We start from the raw sequence: 19,843 nt of genomic DNA on the forward strand, positions 1-19,843 counted from the left end.
ACACAAACACATACATGCAGGCAAAACATTGATGCATATAAAATAAATCCTAATTAAAAAGAAAAGTGTGGTTGGCCCTGGTAGCACACTCCTTTAATCCCAGCACTCGGGAAACAGATGCAGATTGAACTCTATGAGTTCGAGGCCAGTCTGGTCTACAGTGTGAGTTCCAGAACAGCCAAGACTACACAGAGAAACCCTGTCTCAAAAAACAAAAACAAAAAGTCCTTGTTGCTTGGGTAGACATGCTGATTCTTATACGATCTTTATATTTATTTGGCTTTGTTCAGATAGAACTCTATACCCCAGACTGGCTTACAACTCAAGTATAACTCAAAATGGCTTCAAACTGGCAATTCTCTTGCCTCAGCCCTCTAAGAATCATGGGTGTGAATCCCAAGGTGTCTGGTAGGAGACACCTGGGTAGCTGGAATTTCTGTATCTCACCAGCCAGCTCCCAAATCATCACACAGAGACTTATTAATTATAAAAGGTTGGCTGATAGCTTGGGCTTGTTTCTAACTAGCTCTTTTTTTTTTTTTTCTTTTTTTTTTTTTTTTTTTGGTTTTTCAAGACAGGGTTTCTTTGTGGCTTTGGAGGCTGTCCTGGAACTGGCTCTTGTAGACCAGGCTGGCCTCGAGCTCACAGAGATCCGCCTGCCTCTGCCTCCCGAGTGCTGGGATTAAAAGCGTGCGCCACCAATGCCGTGCTCTAACTAGCTCTAATAACTAAAATTAACCATCTGGGTGCAATCTCATCATTGTAGAAATTATTCAACCAGGTAAGGGGAATGCCCTGTCCTGCCAGGCTATGCTGATCCTAGAACCCAAAGGGACTAGATTTGGTGGCAGGTTTAAGACAATGAATATCCCTCTGCCTTCAGCCTTGAAGGGGGATGAGGTGGTTAGGTAGATATATAAATGGTTCTCACACTGATGTGGTCACTCAGGAGTAGAACCCAAAAGACACAGATACAAAATGGAAGCAGAGATGTCAGGCTTTCACATCCTTTTAGTTACCTTAAGGTTCAAGTGATGAATCAATGCTTTTTAGCAAAAGCAGCTTCGAGTTCTTATTACATACAGTCTCTGTTCATGCCTGGCACCACGCCTCTCTACAGGGATGACCCAAAGCTGCTACAGGCAGGTGTAGATCTTACAGGGACAGATGTGGACCACCTTTAAGTCCAACTCAGCTGTGGAAAGCAGAGCTAAAAGACTGAGGAAAAACATCAGTCCAGATCACCAAGAGTGGCTCTCATGACTAGTTTCCTTTTGTAAAGGACTGACAAAAGTAATATTTTCAAAGTTGATGTGGTTATTTGCTATGTTAAGCACTGTATTGGACACTGGGTACTTACTCAAGAACACACAGCGGAGAACAGCCTATACTGTTCTTCAAAGTCTGTCATATCATTTGGAGGAGGGCCTAGCCCCCCCCCCCGTGTGTCTAGGCTGAGCAAGCATCCCTCTATGTGGAGTCCATCCCTCTATGTGGAGTCCATTCGTATACTAGGGATAAATTCTGACCCACTGCCAGAGGCCCTATAGACTGCCCAGGCCTCCTAACTGACACCCACATTCAGGGGGTCTGGGTCGGTCCTATGCTGGTTTCCCAGCTATCATTCTGGGGTCCATGAGCAACCCCTTGTTCAGGTCAACTGTTTCTGTGGGTTTCTCCAGCCTGGTCTTGAAGCCTTTGCTCATCATTCCTCCATCTCTGTAACTGGATTCTGGGAGTTCAGCTCGGTGTTTAGCTGTGGTTGTCTGCTTCTGCTTCCATTAGGCTTTAGGATGGAATATAAGGTAGTCATCAATCTCATTGTTGGGGAAGGTTGTTTAAGGTAGCCTCTCCACTATTGGTTAGATTGTTAGTTGGGGTCAACCTTGTAGATCTCTGGACATTTCCCTAGTGCCAGATTTCTCTGTAAACCTATAATGGCTTCCTCTATTATGGTATCCTGTTCTTTGCCTTCCTCTATTCTTCCCCCAACTCAATCGTCCTGCTCCCTCATGTCCTCTTCTCCCCTTCTCTTTCTCCTAACTCCCTCTCCCCTCCCCCCATGCTCCCAATTTGCTCAGGAGATTTTGGCCCTTTCCCCTTCTCCAGAGGACAATGTATGTCTCTCTTGGGGTCCTCCTTGTTTCCTAGCTTCTCTGGCGGTGTGAATTGTAGGCTGGTAATCCTTTGCTCTTTGTCTATAATCCATATATGAGTGAGTACATACCATGTTTGTCTTTTTGTGATTGGGTTACCTCACTCAGGATGGTTTCTTCTAGTTCTATCCATTTGCCTATGGATTTCAAGATTACATTGTTTTTTTCTGCTGAGTAGTATTCCATTGTGTAAATTTACCACATTTTCACTATCCATCCATTCTTCAGTTGAGGGGCATCTAGGTTGCATCCAGGTTCTGGCTATTACAAATAATGCTGCTATGAATATAGTTGAACAGATGTCCTTATTGTATGTCCTTTTGGAATTGCTGGATCTTGTGGTAGACTGATTCCCGTTTTCCTGAGGAACCACCATACTGATTCCAATGTGGCTGTAAGAGTTTGCACTCCCACTAGCAGTGGAGGAGTGTTTCCCTTTCTCCACATAATATCCAACATAAACTGTCAATGCTCATTGTAATTGTAGAATAATGGGTTTCATCAAAATATTTCCACACACACCTATACTGTGCTGCAATTTTATCCCCTTCTTTCTACTCTCTCATCCTCCCTCCGTTCTCCCTCGCTCAGGGCATCCTCCTCTTCCCTCATGACACAGCAGCTACCTAAATGTGTTTCCACTTGCGGTGGAGTTTATTGGGACATAGCCCCACTGTAAGTCATGTAGATACATTCCCATTACAGATCTGGATACATAACAACCACAGTTCTTACTGAGGGGAATTTACTGTGACTGTGCTGCAGGACGCATGAGCACATGCGTCTTAGGACATGTATTCAGTGGAGGCTCTCTTACAGAATGGATTCATATACTTTACGTTTTTTTATATTTAATTTTTTCCAAAGATTTTTCTCACATGGTAGCTCTGTCTGTCCTGGAACTCAGTGTAGCCCAGCTTGGCACCAATCCTCCTGTTTCAGGCTGAGTGCTGCAATTACAGGCATGTGTCATCATGCTTTGTATATTTAAATTGTTTATAGAGCCCACCAAATTGTCCTCCAAAAACTTTGTGATCTCATCACTTACAAAAAACTGTCTGTTCCCATCTCCACTAAGACAGGTCACTTCACTTGCCAGCATGACCAGCTAACATTTTGTATTTAAAGCTTGTGTTGTCTTTTTTTCTTTTTATTGTAACATAGTACCTATTTGTATTTTCCTATGATTTCAAGTTCTTTTTTTAATAATCTCATTTTACAGATGAGGCTAGCCTGAAACTTATTATGTAGCCCAGGCTGGTTTCAAACTTACGGGTGATCCTCCTACCTCAGTCTCCTAAATGCTGGGATATAGGTAGGAATGGGCCGCCATGCCCAGCCAGTGTTCACTTTCTATTTATTCATTTATTTTACTGGCTTTCATGTACTTTTCATTTGCTCCAGATGGTCATTCTTCCTACGTTACAAATAAGTAATGTGCACTTCATTTTTAAAAGTCCCACTTAACTGACTCCCTTTTCAGTTTTTGTACACAGATCTCACTAGGTAGCCATAGCTGGCCTGGAACTCCTTGAACTCACACAGAGAGGTCTGACTGCCTCTGCCTCGAGTCCTGGGATTAAGGGCATGCGCCACCATACCATGCCCACCTTTGGGATTAGTGCTGACACTTCAAGTCACACTACTTACCCACTGCTGACTCCCAGCTCTAAGCAGGAGTGGACGGCAGAGTTGCAGCTCTATCTACTCGCTTGGTCTTCAGCTTCAAGTAGGACTTCACTGTCCTCTAAACATTTCATGCCTTCTCTACTTTCTTTCCCTCTTCCCCAAAACTTCGGCACACACAGCTCTAAGTAGGTTTTAGGGTCTACCATACTTCAGACTTGGACTGCTAACATATAGATGCCTGAGAAATATTTGTTAATAATGATTTAAAAAAGAAAAGAAAAGAAAAGAAAAAAGCACCCCGGCTTCTATGGCAGTGTCACTTTCTAACCCCCTTCCCATTCCCAAAGGACTTCCAGGAACATGCTGAAATAGATTTGATGATTTCACTGAATAAAAATGAGAAGCAACTTTTGATGTTATAAACAGGACATAGCACCCCAGAGGAGGCATTATCAGCTCTGTCAAACTGTTGTCAAGTAGGAACATAAGCTCTATGTTGATAGTGGCTCCATCTTTCCAAAGGTCAAAGTCTGTATTTTAATGTTAAACATACTTCCAAAATGTCAGGCAAGCTTTGTGTGTTGGTTAGGCTAGGGGCAGACTCTGAATCTGCTAGTCCAACAGAGCCTAGCATATAACAGGCACTTACAGCTGAAAATGTTTCCCTGATAGGTGTGGTAGCACATGCCATTAATTTCAGTAAATGGGGTGGAGGCAGGAGGATCATGAGTTTAAGGTGAACCTTGGCTAGATAGCAAGTTCAAGGTCAGTCTTAACTACAGATTCTGTCTTTAAAAAACAAAAATATGTCTTTATTAGCCCATAAATAAAACACCCAGAAGTGAGGACAGATAAAGACTCTTATGTCACTGTTGGAAATCGAGTTCAATGTTTGAGTGTGGCTTTATTTCTGCCTCTCACACTAGTCGCTAAATAACAGGAAGGTTACATAACTCTTCAAATTGCACACTCTTAACACAGTGCCTTAGAAACACTTTCTGTTGTTAATTTTGTGACTGAAAAATGAAGGCCTGATTGGGCAACTGATTTATCTTTAGGTTGTTAATTTACTTACAAAGTACTTGGCACACTGACTCAAGAGGTAGGGTGGAGGGAGTGGCCTATATCCCACTCTTTGTTTTAAAGACAAATAATGGTGGAACAGTAAAGGTAACAATATGTGTCATCTGACCATAGAGCAAAACAGCCCATGGTGACCGGCGTGTGTAAACGCATGGTGTCTGGCTTTCAACCCTAGTCCCAAAGACCGTCCCCAAATTGTTTCTTCTTGCCAGGGTCTCTCTGGGTGCTTATTTCTTCAGGGCCAGCCTGTGGGGATGATGGTTTAGAGTCTCAGTGTTGAGCACTCGCTTGCTCTTTCCTCCTCTGCAGTTCCTCCCGCCGTCTTGCCTGCTGTGCGCTCATGCAATCCCTGAATGCCTGCACTTGTGGCTGGCACTGACGCCAGTCCTGGTGCTGGGCCATGCACTCCTGCACTGCAAAGTGGGAGGCAGCACAGCCAGAGCGGGTGATCAGCTGGTCCAGCGGGTCTTCTTCCTCATCATCCTTCCTCAGCTGTCGGGTCCAGTTATGGCCTTGTGGGACTGAAGCTGACATCTTGAGGAACCTAAATCTGAACACAAGACAAGGTTAAAGTACAGGTGTGATTATACGAATCTTCCTGCTCATAAACAGTATAGTCCAAACTGCACTTGTGGCCTGCTTATATGCCTGTCTCCCTTACAGACTAAGCTCTTTAAAGTCTGAGCCTGATTTACCATAGGGCCTCTCAGCATGAAGCCTGGCAGAGAAAGAGAGCCTGTAAAATGGTTTAAACAGAACCAAGACAAAAGTATCTAAGCTCAATGGGGTCTGCCAGTGGAAAGCAAATTAAATGAAATGTTATCTTTTTGAAGAAGCCATTTCTGATCTATCTCAAAAGAAGTAGATGTTCTAGAAGACAACATCAAACACTTGGAAGGGAATCCAAGTACATGCAGGGTTGACACATTGGAGGAACAGGGAACTCAGTGTAGCTGTGGCACAAAGCATATGGAGGCTGAGGCAAAATGAGTCTGTGGGGTACGAGGCTACTTAGTCAACAATATCCAGAGGTGAGGATATTGATGCCCAGACTATTTCCCCAAGAGCATTTGCTTCAGCACCCTGCAGAATGCAGCAATGAGGAAAGGCTTCAATAGAGATGACTTTCGCAGAATGCAGCAAGGAGAAAAGGCTTCAATAGAGAGACTTTCACCTTTGTCCAAACTTTACTATGATGGGTTGTAAAGGAGCTAAAAGGAATCTAAACGCCTCTTCTCTGTCTCATTCAGGTGGTTACTGAGAGTTGTGTGCCAGCAACTATGTCGACAGTAAACAAGCATGACCAGGTTAGAGACAGCACCTGCCCTCATGAAGTTTACAATTTAGGCAAGTAACCAGGCAATTTAAACAGTATGTGCAGACTACTGGGAACACAGTGTGTGTGTGTGTGTGTGTGTGTGTGTGTGTGTGTGTGTGTGTGTGTGTGTGTGTGTATGAGGGGAGTGGGTGGATACAGCCTCCAAGACTTTCTAGAGCAGTGTTCTTAACCTGTGGGTCACAACCCTTTGGGAGGGGTCACATATCAGAAATTTACATTATGATTCTTAATAGTAGCAAATTTACAGTTGTGAAGTAACAATGAAATAATCTGATGGGGGGGTCACCATGACATGAGGAACTGTATTAAAGGGTCACAGCATTAAGAAGGTTGAGAACCACTGTTCTAGAGAAAATGACTTCCAGGCTGAAATTCAAGGATGAACAGGAGTTAGCCAGATATGGGAAGACTATTTCTGGCTAGAGGTAGAAAGAGAGCATTGAACACACAGAATCAAAAGTTCGGTGACTGGGCTGAAGATGTAGTTTGGTAGGAAGCAAATGTCCAACCTGGGAGAGTCCACTGAACTGGATCAAAGCACGAAACAATAAAACACTTCAGTGACTGGAAACAGTCGAGCAGGAAATGAAAAAGAGTAAATGATTGACCAAAGCTTTGCAGCCCACATAAGTAGTTTAAAACTATTACCATGGGGACAAAGGAAAAGGCACAAGAGGGATTGAAGCACTCCACCTTGTATGGAGGCGCAAAAGGGAAAATGGCTTTGAAATATATTGACTGGAAACCTGCCTCAATGGGTAGAATCACCAGCAAGTAAGTCTGTCTTCTGTCTTCTGTCCTCTCCCTCTCCCTCTCTCTCACCCACACACACCCACACGCTTTAGGATTCAGTAGGTAGACTCAGTAAATGTTACTGCAGTCTACACCCAAAACATGTTGCCCTAGGTATTCCTTGAATGAAACTACTTCGACCCATGCTCTGAGGTAAGGGCAGACTAGATGGTTGACAGCTTGGCCTGTACTTCTAGAAAGGAATAACAGTGAAGGGGAAGCAGAGAAATAAAGGCATCCAGGTTCCTTGAAGCACCTTTCCCAGTTTCGGGCGTACTCCGGCGGTCCCCACGGAGCCGCTGGCGCAACGATGCGTGCGCAGTGCTCACCCACGGGTGCAGAAGTGTGTTTAAGCACGTTCCGCCTCAGTCGCCCGGCTCCGCAGGGAGTGAGGACCCCCTCGCTTCTCTCCGCAGGAAGCGGACCTCCGCGGCAGCGCACACACGGAAGTGTGGAACCCTTTGCACATTCTCATTTGTGAGTTCCTTGTAGAGCCCTCCCTCAGTCCTCCTCTTCCGGGAAAGGGCGGAAGAGGCGGACAAATTGGAGTGGGATGACGGGATCACCTTTGATGATGCTGAGGGATTAGGTGCGCATCCTCACCTAATTGACTCTGGGTCTGAAAGGAGTAGAAGAGGCGTGTAGCCCATTGTGCCTTTGAATCGCGAGAGCTAGCCTGGTCCCCATGTCCGAAGTGGGTTACTATATGTATTGTCAAGTAAGCGGGAGGGGACAGGACCCAGAAAATTAATTTAAAAACCTCGTGGACATTATTTTTCATTCCCAAGACCAAGGAAGCACGAATGCACAGTATGATCTGTGTCAGAACCAGGATCTTAATTGCTGATATGAGAGAGACATTTTCTTACTTTTAAGATTACATTTGTTTATTTATGTGTGTCGCCAAGGCACATGTGTGGAGAGCAGAGGACAGCTTGCAGGAACTGGTTCTGTTTGTCCATTTACCATGTGGGATTGAACTCAAGTTATTTGGTGGCAGACACTTACTCTTGAGCCATCTTGCAGGCCTAAGGGAGATAGCTCCCTCCTGCTCTCTGTCTCTCCTTTCCCTCTTTTTCTCACGGGCAGTACACACTTGCTGGAGTTCCTTTTCTTAACTGTAACGTTGTTCTAGGCACCAGAGTGAAAGGCGGGTTATTTCACCCAGCCATATCCAGACAGCTCTTAGCCTCTTTCCACTCTGAATGGCGCTCGGTGTCACTGAGTTCATCAAAAAGAAATTCAGGCTTCCTAAATTCTGTGAGAAGGGCTTGTTTTACTGAGTATCTGTCATTTCTATTTTATATCTATTTTTGGTCTGTTTTGGGTATTTTTGTTTGTGTGTTGGGGGGAGGATAGGAGCTCACTATGTAGTGCAGGCTAGCCTTGAATTCATTATGTAGTTCAGGTTGGTCTCAAACTTGTGGCATTCCTCCAGCCTTAGCTTTCTGAGTGCTGTAATTACACCATGTGTGTGCCACCATACCCAGGTTTGAAGCTAAGTTATTTACTATTGTTATATACAGTACACAGTATTATGTATCTATAATAAGATATGCATATATATCTCTCTATATACATATGTCTGATGATCTACACCTATCATCACAGATGGTAAGTTCTAGTTTAACTGGCAAGCAAGTTAAAATTATTCTAGCAACTTTCTCTACAAATGATAAATTACATGTCTAAAACTTTGTGTATTCATTTTTAAAATTGGTTTTATTGAAACGGGTTTCTCTGTGTAGTCCTGGCTGTCCTGGACTTTTTAACTCTCCCTGTAGACCAGGCTGGCCTTAAACTCAAGAGATCCACCTGCCTCTGCCTAGGTTAAAGGAGTGTGCCACCACTGCTTGGCTTTGTATTCTGGTTTACAGTCAGTCTTTGATTTTATTCCCTTCCAAATTCAGTTCCTTCTTCCCATTTCACCTGACTTCAATATAGGTATTGTGGGTTTTTGTTTTTGTGTGTGTGTGTGATGGTGGTGGTGATGGTGTTCCTATGGGTCAATTATATAAGCATACAGTTTGTGCAGGTGCCTGAATTGGATCTTTAAGGAGATAAATATGAAATTTATTTATTAATTTTGAGACCAGATCTCACCGTGTAGCCATGCCAGGGCTGAAATTTCCTATGTAGATCAAGCTGGCCTTGAATTTGAATTCACAAAGATCCACCTGCCTTGCCACCAAGTGTTGGGATCAAAAGTGTTCACCACCTTGCCAAACAAGTTTCTTTGTTTGTTTGTTTGTTTTCTTTTGGTTTTTTGAAACAAAGTTTCTCTGTGTAGCTTTGTGAACCAGGCTGGCCTGGAACTCACAGAGATCCACCTGCCTCTTCCTCCCAAGTGCTGGGATTAAAGCCACGTGCCACCACCCAGCTCCAAGTTCTCATTTCTGAGATACTCTTTTGTGCTGTAAAGGGAAACCATTTTTGTGTGGCAGCCTTTTATCAATGAAATGGCCTAGATGGGGTCCCAGAGCTCACAGTTTTAGAGGAATTTGCTGTGAAAAAAAACATGAATAAGACAAACTATGTCCTGTAAATGGCACAGCATTGGAAACTGGTCCTAGCCAGATATCTCCTTCAGACATCCAAGCTACCCTTGTCCTCTCCACTTCGTTTGTATAATAATCAAAGATTGTGTGCCTTTGATGGTAATGTACCACCCTGCCTGGTCTATGTGGTGCTGGGGACCTAACCCAGGGCTGCAGGCATGCTAGGCAAGCATCCACACCATCTGATCTACCCAGCTCTACTTAGGCTGAATACATACACAGATAAGTTACAAGGAAAGAGCAACTACACAGTTTTGTACAAGAAATTAAAGGATTATGTCTTCACTTTGCTGCTGTCCTCGGCACAAGCTCTTTATATCCCCTCATGTCATGGCTTCCCTGATCACTTCAGCAGGCTCTCCTCTGTTAACTGCTCTCCAGGGTTTGTCACCACACTGCGAACCTCAGCTGCACCAGTACAGCCATTGCTGTCCTCATCAAGCTGGGTGCTTACCTAATCGCCCCCCCCCATCTGTCTTTCATTTTTCTTGCTGTCCACGGGCTGTACCATTACCATCTCACCTGCTTCATTAATCATGCCCTCTAACTCTGCTTCTGTGAGATTCTGCATAAGACTACATGACAGCTACCAATCCTTCATTGTTTTAGTTCCATCACCATCCTTGTCAAATGGTGAGAAGTCATCTTTGACCGATGTTCCAAGTTCAGTGCTCAAGACCCACATGGTGAAAGGAGTGAACCAATTTATGAAAGTTGTCCTCTGATATCCACACCAAGTTGTGACATGTGCATGCACACTCCTGCAAGTGCAAGTGCATGCCAAGTGTGCTTATGCACGCACACGTGCACACACACAGACACACACAGAGTTTTATTTTCATTTTTTGGTTTTTCAAGACAGTGTAGCCCTAGCTGTGCTAGAACTCACTCTGTAGATCAGGCTGGTTTCACAGTTAGAGATCTCCCTCCCAAGTGCTGGGATTAAAGGTCTGCACACCACTGCCTGGCACCACTGCTAATTTTTGCCATGAACATGCTGGGTGGGTTCAGTGTTTCTGATTGAATGTTCTGTTTCCAAGCCTCTGTTTGACATTGCTCTGTGTTCTGTTAAACAGTAGACCTGTAGTCATACATAAATGTTTAATCCTAGGAAATAAAATGAAGCTTGACTTTGACTTTTTGTGTACTCATGCTTTCCTTCTTGGATTTCATCTGTTTTGTTGACTTCTGCAGTTTTTAACTGATTTCATCAGCAGCACAAGTGGCATCAGAATGCAGCTCATCATTTCTCTCCCTCCATAGTTTGCTTATGAATTAAAGGCTGATTTGCAGGCTGGCAAGCAGGCAATAAACACTGCTTCTTGAAATCTGTCACATAATCAGCCCCAAAGAAATGAAGTCTTCCAAGAGCAAAACCAAGCCCAGATCTTCTAAAGGCCTGAACACCAAGCACAGGGTGCTCCCTGCATCCCTGCTGGCATGGATAATTCAGCCAAGAGTGTTTAGCTGGCACTTTAGTTTTTTGTGGTATGGAAGACTTTCCAGATCCAGGCCAGCTAGCCTGCAGTTGGCAATGTGGTTCGTCACGAGGTTGGAGGCAAAAATCCCATTTAACAAAGGGCATGCAGACAGCCAGGCAAGGGTGTGTTGGCTAAGAACATGCTGTTTGAATATTTTTAAAGACAGTTTTAATTTGTATTTATTTTCATTTATGTGAGTGTTTTACAGATATATATGTCTGTATACCCCAAGTGTGCATGGTGCCTGGAGAGGCTGGAAGGGGTGTTGGATTCTCAGAGACTAGAGTTATAGACAGTTGTGAGTTGTATATTGGTGTTGGGAATTGAGTCCATGTTCCTCTGAAAGAGCAACCAGTGCTCTTAATTACTGAGCCATCTCTCCAGCCCCTGAATAGATACTCTGATTGTCTTTTTTTGGTGGTGGGGGGCATGTTTTGAAACAGGGTTTCTCTGTGGCTTTGGAGCCTGTCGTGGAACTAGCTCTTGTAGACCAGACTGGTCTTGAACTCACAGAGATCCACCTGCCTCTGCCTCCCGAGTACTGGGACTAAAGGCGTGGGTTACCACCGTCCGGCCTCTAATTGTCTTTTTAAAAGATGACCTGTCATAAGAGAATATTGATTTTTTTTCTTTAGGGACAGGAATATTGTGACTTTGAAACTTTTTTTTCTAATGAAATGTGAGAGCCTGTAGGAGGTTCCAGAGAATCTTGATTATTGAAGACATTGTCATTGTCCTTCAGAATTCCCAGAAATGTTGAAGTATGAATGCAGAAGAGATAACAGGCAAAGGGTCCTTGGGTGAGTGTAGCTCCTTGACACCTCACATGAAGCACAGCTCAATAACATTCTGTTGTCAGTCCCTGTTGGGGTGTGTGTGTGTGTATCTTTTTTTTTTTTTTTTTTTTTTTTTTTTTTTTTTTTTTGAGACAGGGTCTCATTGCCAAGCTAGCCTTGCACAAATCCTGTTATAGAGGTTGGCCGGTTGGCCTTAAACTCATGATCTTTCTGCTTCTATCTCCTAAGTGCCGGGATTACAGGTATGAGCCACCATGCCCAGTTGGCAGCAAGTTTGCTTTTAGCCTTGTGTTTTAGGTGTTGGCTTTAGTTTGGGTCCTGAGTTCCTCATATTTCTTTCTGCACTCACCTGTTCCTTTCACAATTCCCTGAGAGTGTTATTATCTGATTTTCATCTGGAAACTATTGCTCATGTCTTTCAACTGTATCCTGTTGTATTGTCTTCTATGGGCACAACTCACTTCATAATTAAGAAGATAATGGCATCTCATTGATAAGAAATTACATTGCATCCCTCTGCACTAAGAGGAGCCATGGGGGAGCGATGGTTTCCTGGGCTGGGGAGGGAGGATTAGAGGAGATACACTGAGAGGAGCGCTTCCTGTAGTCCTAATGTTTTCATTAAGCAACTTTAATTGCATCTGACTCGCCTCCCTGGTGGCTTTCTTCTTTTCCATCTGTGTAGACAAGCATTCATATTTCATGTCCACAGGAAAATGCATCTTCAAGGTTTTGGGCACCATATGTTACTTTTCCCAGGATTCAGGCAAAGAGTTTAAGCTATTTTACTAAAGAAAAAGTATAACACATTTCTTATGGATTACCGAGTGCACTCAAAGATGAACTGTAGTCCATGATGGTAAGACTTCCTTTATTCAGGTAAACACCAGAGCAAAACACAAGCCAGGGCGAGCTCACAGGAAGCAAGCTATCGAGGCCAGAGAGAAGGGGCCAGGGTCTCCACGTGCAGCCCTTAAGAACCTTCCCTTATGTCACCCCGACTTCCCTTTACCTCGCCCTCATGGGTGAGTCCGGGGTCCACCTGGCACCTGTCCGGGTTGCCATGGGGCGGGGCTAGGGTGTCTCCCAACACACATTCATCTTTTTCTCTACTCTAATACTAAACATATTCATAGTCAATATGTGTGTTTTAATTGTAAGGTAACACAACTAAAAGTGTGTGAAGTGTTTGGCAGTACTGGTACTCAAGCCCAGAGAGTGTCTGCAAATTACTCATTGGTAAGTAATATGAAGATAATATGAATGTTTTTTGAAGATTTATTGTTTTATGTGTCTGAGTGTTTTGTTTTCATGTTTGTATGTACACCTCATGTGTGCCTAGTGCCCATCAGAAGAGAACATCAGATCTCCTGGAAATGGAGTTGCAGATGGTTGTGAGTTAGCATGTGTGTGCTGGGAATTGAACCCAAGTCCCCTGCAAGAACAAGGGCTCTTAACCAGAAGCCATTCCTTCAGCCCGTTTAAATTGTCCTAATACAGTGGCATCATAAGGACGCTTCATAATAAGCTACTGGTCATATTTTCCTGCCTTGTTCCCTAGACAGATGTACTTCCTCAAAATTCCAAACCTCATATTTGAGAAATGATTTTGAAAATTATGTAATTAAGCCCTTTTTACCACTGTAGACTTTTTTTTTTTTTTTTTTTTTTTGAAGCAGAAGCAAGTTGTGGCTAACTTGGCTATGTTGAAGTTCTCTACTTTTTTGTTTTGAGACAGGGCTACATGAAACCCTCGTGTTGCTACATGGCTAAAGATGACCTTGAACTCTTCTAAAATTGTTATTATTTCACAATTTTGTACATTAACACACACACATACACACACACACACACAAACACACACATACAAACACACACACACTGGATTCTGATCATATTCCCTTCTTGTTATCTAATATCACCCCCTATCCCTTCTTCCCAGTAAATTCCCTTCCTACTTAAAAAAAAAAATTTTTGATTCAAGGTCTCTTGGGCCAATGCCAACCTCAAAATCACTTCATAGTGAAACCTTGAACTTCTGACTCTTCTGCCTCCACCTTCTGAGTGCTGGGATCATAGGTGTGCACCATCATGAACTCAATAAAAAGTCATCTGTTTATTAGTAGGTAGGATACATTTTAAAGTGCTTTATTTGCCCATATTGCAAAAGAAATACATATTTAGTGAGAAAATATAAAAGTGAGAAATTATATTTCTGCAACCTAAAGAATTATTATGAACTTTTAGTTCATTGTGTTAGTAATAATAATAATGATGAGTAACATTTTTTAAAATTTGCTAGCTGGGTGGGGCAGTTTATGCTTTTGATTCTAGTGCTCAGGAGGCAGAGGTAGGTGGATCTCTGATTTTGAAATCAGCCTGGTCTACAGAGCAAGCTCCAGCACAGCCAAGGGCTACACAGAAAAAACCGGGGATCACATGGCGACTCTCCTCTCTACTACATTTCCCAGAATTCTCCTTCTCTCCTAGTCCCACCTATCTTGCTTCCCTATTGGCCAACAGTGTTTTATTCATTAACCAATAAGAGAAACATATACACAGAAGAACCTCCCCCATCAATATTGTGTTGACTTTTGAACAGCTAACAAGCCTGGACATTTCTAGTGTTGGAGGCCTTTGTGTTTCTTTTAGTTCTGATGGAAGCATGGAAGTCTGGAAGGCTTTAATGGAGAACTCAGAGCAAGGGAGTTAGATTTATTTTATTTGTTTGTGTGTGTGCCTGCTTGTTTGCCTGTGTACCATGAACATGTAGTGCTCTCAGAGGCCAGAAGAGGATATTGGATCCCCTGAAACTGGAATTACAGGCACCTGTGAGCCGACATATGGATGCTGGGAGCTAAACCTAGGACCTGTGGAAGAGCAGCCAGTGCCCTTTTTTTTTTTTTTTTTCCCGAGACAGGGTTTCTCTGTGTAACTTTGGAGCCTATCCTGGCACTCGATCTGGAGACCAAGCTGGCCTGGAACTCACAGAGATCCGCCTGCCTCTGCCTCCTGAGTGCTGGGATTAAAGGCGTGTGCCACCAATGCTCGGCTGCAGCCAGTGCTCTTAACCACTGAGCCACCTCTCTAGCCCTGACTTGTTTAGATGTTTTTAAAAATGTACTATGAAGGCTGGTCTGAGAAACCTTAGACTGAATAGAAGAATGGTCCACAGCGAAAACACAGGACCACCAATCTGCACTAGGCTTGTTTACCTATTTAGTAATCAGAGGTCTGTCCTCAAATTTAGTGATTTTCCAGACAGAATGGGGCTGTAGCAAATGAGCCAGGTCAGTGAATGCCTTCAGTGGGTAGGCCTACTGCCTTCCAGGGTCAGCTCCTAACATGCTCTGGGCTGTTAGACTAAGGGGTGAGTAAATAAGCCTCCCAGCCCATATACTGAGATCTAGACCTAGAACTAAGGATCAACTCTACCTTTGTAATTCTGTCCCAGGAAAGGAAGCCACCAGCCCTCACAATGCTAGCTGGGAGGCAAGTGAGCTAAAGAGAGCTTTTAGACTGGCTTTCCTAAAAGCCAGCATGTAGGCAACACATGAAAATATCTCACATAAGGGGCCAAGTAACAGGAGGTGAGGAAATGTGTGTTTGATGTGCATTGTTGCAGTTTCCCCCAAGTGGCCTTGTGGTTCTGAATGGGGGATGGACGCTCAGCTGAAGATCTGGCTCACCAAAGACGCTAGCTATGTGGTGACCTTCAAAGGTCACAAAGGAACTGTAAAAGGGCTTCTCTAATGATTTCCAAGGGCAAATCACTGTAAAGATAGAAACGAATTAGTTATTCACAAGTGTATAAATAATTCACTCAACTGGCCATTTGGATGGGCTGCTACTTCCCCAAGGACTAGAAATTCCTGTGTGTCAGAACTTTTGGTTTGTTTTTAAGAAAAGGTCTCATGTAGCCCAGGCTGGCCTCAAACAGGCTGTGTAGCTGAAGATGACCTTCACCTCTGATCCGCCAGCCTGCACCTCTTGAGTGCTAGACTATAGATACACACCACCATGCCTGGCTTTATGCAATGCTGGAGACTGGCCAGGGCTAGCCCAGCGTTTTACCAATTGAGCTCCATCAGCATGGCTGCTTAGTCTTGTTAGAGATATCCGACACAGATTTTTTTTTAAGTTCATTATTTTATTTTATGTATATGGGTATTTTGCCTGCATGTATGTCTGGGCACCACATATGCACTCAGAGGCCAAAAAAGGCACAGCTGTGAGCTGCCATGTGGGTGCTAGGAATTGAACCCAGGTCTTCTGGAAGAGCAGCTACCAGCACTCTTAGTGGCTTAGAATCTCTGTAACCCATACAAAGACTCTCTACAAATGATTATGGGGACATTTTTCTCTGTAGATCATCTACTTGTGTGTTTTGGAAAAAACAGGAAGGGAATCCATGTTTTCTATTATTAGTGCCTGAGATGGCATCAAAGATAGAGCTTCTTGTTTGTTTGTTTGTTTGCTTGATGAGATCAGATGTTTGTTAAGTAGCCCAGACTGGCCTCAAACTCTATATAACCAAAGATGACCCTGAACTTCTAGCTAGGAGTGGTGGCACACACTCGTGATCCTAGCAGGTGCCCAGTGGAGGCAGGAGGGTTGAAGGACTTTAAGTTCAAGGTCATCCGTGTTTACATAGTGAGTTTGAGGCCAGCCTGGACAATCTGAGACCCTATTTCAAAGCACAAAAAAGGCAAACCCATGAAGAGACTTAGTGATTCTGATCCTCTTGCATCTACCTCTAAAGTGCTGGACTCAAGAGCCAGTGCTGCGGAATCAGGAACGCAGGGCTTCACCTGTGCTGGGAAGGCAATGCACCACTCACCGACAATCCCAGTCTTATCACTGCCTCCCTGCTCACACCTTTAAAGACAGGATCTAATTGTGGAGCCCAGACTGGCATGGAACTCACTATGTAGATGAGGCTGGCTTCGAACTCACAGAGATCTTCCTGCCTCTGCTTCTCTAGTGCTGGAACTAAAAGTGTGCCACCATGCCTGGCATTACTGCCTTCTTATGCTGTATATTTCTTAGGCAAGAGGCCACTGCAAATATTCAGAGATGAGAAATAAATGGCTTCCAAAATAATGAAATCTATGGGCATGTTGCATATTACATTATTTTTTAAGATTTTATTTATTATGTATACAACATTCTGCTTCCATATATATCTGCACCAGATCTCATTACAGATGGTTGTGAGCCACCATGTGGTTGCTGGGAATTGAACTCAGGACCTCTGGAAGAGCAGACAGTGCTCTTAACCTTTGAGCCATTTCGCCAGCCCACATATTACATTATTATTCCACTCTGGGTCTTATTTAATCTTGTTTGTAGGAAGTGTTTCTCTGCCCTAGGCTTTCTGAATTCAGTGTTCAGTGGTAAGCCTTTCTCTTTACCCTTCTGTAATATAACACTGGGTTTTCTTCCAGTCCCAAAGCTACTGTGACTTAGTCTCCTTCTTCTAATTTTATGTACTAGTGAGTCAGGGCTAGAAAGACCATGTCTCAGTGGTTAAGAGTGCTTGCTGCGCTTCCAGAGGAGCCAAGTTAGATTCCTAGCACCCACATCAGGCTGTTTACAACTACTTGTAACTCCAGCTCAGAGGATCTGACACCCTCCTTTGGATTCTGGGCACCTGCATTCACACATGCACATATATACATAATTTTAAAATAAATGAATGTTAAATATCAATGTGTCTCTTCATGAAGTCCTAGGCCCTCAGCTCTAAACCTAGTTCACTCTCAGCTGATGAGTAGACAGAAAAAAATGAGAAATCTTCTTGGTCAGACGTTGTATTGGTTTTTTTTTTTAAAAAAAGGTCATCTCATTTAAGCTGTGTTGTTACTCAAGTTATAGGTATTACTACTGTTTTTTCTTCCAATTTTTGAAACATACAACCAGTATGTACATATCTACAAAAATTGAAGCAATACGGAATTACATAGAATTAAAAGTCCTCTCAAAGAAATTAGGATTAACATTTTCATATATATATATATATATATATATATATATATATATATATCTTTATGTATATGGATGCTGTGCCTACATGTGCATGCCTGGTGCCCTCAGAGGACACTAGATCCCATGGAATTGGAGTTATAGACAGTTGTGAGTCAACATGCAGGTGCTAGGAATCAAACCTGGATGTTCTGGAAAAGAAGTCATTGCTCTTAACCACTGAGCCATCTTTCCAAGCTTTTTGAAGATAAGCTCTCAAATTCACTAACCCCCTGCCTCAGCACTCAAATGATGTGACCCACCACACCTAGTTCTATATATGTGTCTGTCGGGTGGGGGGGGTTGTTTTACAAGACAAGGTTTCTCTGTGTAACAGCCCAGGCTGTTCTGGAACTTGCTTTATAGACCAGGCTGGCCTTGAACTCACAGAGATACATCTGCCTCTGCCTCCCAAGTGCTGGTGTGTGACACCATACCCATCTATATATGTGTATTTTTAAAGTCCTTTTGAAAATTTGCACTTGCATCTGTGTATTTATTCATTTAAACACACAATGTGACTTTATCTTAGTTTATGTTATGCATAATTGGGTTCATTCTATGTGTGTTGCCCTCTGGTTTATCTGTTTCTCAATATCTTGAAATTTTCCTCAGGTGAATGCACACAGATATATTTTATAATTCCTGAATAATATTCTGTATGTATTCCTACATATAGGGGTGTAGCTGTCTTCTTTAAGCTCATTGACGTAGTCCAAGTCTTACTGAAATAACGTATCATTTCAGTTTTACAGAGGAGGAAGCCAGGACCTAAAGGACCAAGGAAGTCACCGTAGCTAAAAATACTGTTCATGACAGTAAAAATGAGATTGTATTATTTACAAAATACATGCTGTTTGTGTGGTACTAGTGATTTTTCCCTTTCATTGAGAAATTAATAAAATGCTCCTCAGAGGAAAGGCATATAGTCAGAACTTTATACACACAACTAAGAGACCAAGCCTATTGATTTGTGTGCCCCGCCCTCTGCTTCCCCAGGGGCTGTCTCTGCACTGAGCCATGAACAAGACTAAAGGGGTTTCATTCCACTTGTGACAGTCAATTCCTCTGTTCCCTTGCATAAGTGCACCATTGATCTGGTTAGAGGTGCTGTAAACACATTGGTGATGGCCCCTCTCTTACTCCTGTGGTCAATAAATTTCTGAGACTCAGGCTTGGCATGGTGGCACACAGCTGTACTCCCAGTACTCTGGAGATGGAGGCTGGAAGATGAGAAGTTCTCTCAGGTACAGAGGGAGTTTGAGGTCAGCCTGGATTAAGAACTGCTACATAACACCCTGCCCCTTGGATTAATGAAGGGTAATAGCAGGTTCTAATTTTTAAATTGCTCTTGTTTTTGTTTAAGATTTATTTTTATATTTGTGTGTGTCTGTATGCCACCTATGTGGGTGCCTGTAGAGGCCCGGGAGAGGGCACTGGATCTTCTGAATTGAAATTCCAGGAATTTGTGAGCTGCCCAACATGGCCCTCTGCCAAATAGCAAGTGCTCTTAACCAGTAAGCCACTGCTAGAGTCCCCAGGGTCCCTCCTTTTGAGATGAAAGAATACTAGACTTCCTTTGACCTGTGAATTCTTGTTGCAGGTTGCCACACGGAAGAATCAGATTTGCACATGCTGTTCAGACAGTCTGATGTGAGGTTATCATTTCCAGACCGGTGGTCCCTTAGAAAGAAATAAAGAAGTGTGTCCCCTCACCCATTGTTCCTCCTGCCTTATTCATTTGAAGGAACCAGCTTCCCTTTTGGCAGCCATAATGGCCGAACACGTGCTTCTATGACCTTGTCCCAGACACTAGAAAGTCAGATGCCTGTCTCGTGACAAGGAACCAATCAGAAGTTAGCTGGTGGCGCTATGCTTTATGGCCCTGGGTGTGCTTTACGGACAAGCGCACAGCAATGACGTAGAGACCCTGGGAGGGCCTATGGGCCATAACAACCAGTTGACCAATCAACACAGGGCAAAC

General features: G+C 43.4%; 1 protein-coding gene and 1 long non-coding RNA gene across 3 annotated transcripts; one reads left to right on the forward strand and one right to left on the reverse strand.

Moving 5' to 3' along the window:
* Window positions 1–4,575: 4,575 nt before the first annotated feature.
* Window positions 4,576–7,485, reverse strand: LOC100759549 (cytochrome c oxidase assembly factor 4 homolog, mitochondrial). Of its 2 annotated transcripts, none has more exons than XM_027407791.2 (2): window positions 7,329–7,485; window positions 4,576–5,418 (listed from the first exon to the last, which is right to left on the reverse strand). In XM_027407791.2, the coding sequence occupies exon 2, from the start codon at window positions 5,400–5,402 to the stop codon at window positions 5,139–5,141; it is 264 nt and encodes an 87-aa protein (XP_027263592.1). In that variant the 5' UTR covers window positions 5,403–5,418; window positions 7,329–7,485; the 3' UTR covers window positions 4,576–5,138. The 2 variants fall into 2 exon arrangements, with proteins under 2 accessions (XP_027263592.1, XP_027263591.1); XM_027407790.2 differs by having other exon boundaries at window positions 7,256–7,461.
* A 38-nt stretch (window positions 7,486–7,523) lies between these two features.
* Window positions 7,524–19,574, forward strand: LOC103160635. Its single transcript, XR_004769117.1, has 3 exons — window positions 7,524–7,588; window positions 12,997–13,074; window positions 19,463–19,574. It is a non-coding gene; the product is annotated as an uncharacterized LOC103160635 (long non-coding RNA).
* Window positions 19,575–19,843: the final 269 nt, after the last annotated feature.

The sequence above is a fragment of the Cricetulus griseus genome, chromosome 3 (genome assembly GCF_003668045.3).
Source record: "Cricetulus griseus strain 17A/GY chromosome 3, alternate assembly CriGri-PICRH-1.0, whole genome shotgun sequence".
Classification (NCBI taxonomy): domain Eukaryota; kingdom Metazoa; phylum Chordata; class Mammalia; order Rodentia; family Cricetidae; genus Cricetulus; species Cricetulus griseus.

Coding starts and splice junctions, on each gene's coding strand:
- LOC100759549 (XM_027407791.2), bottom strand. CDS start 5,402: ATGTCAGCTTCAGTCCCACAAGGCCATAACTGGACCCGACAGCTGAGG.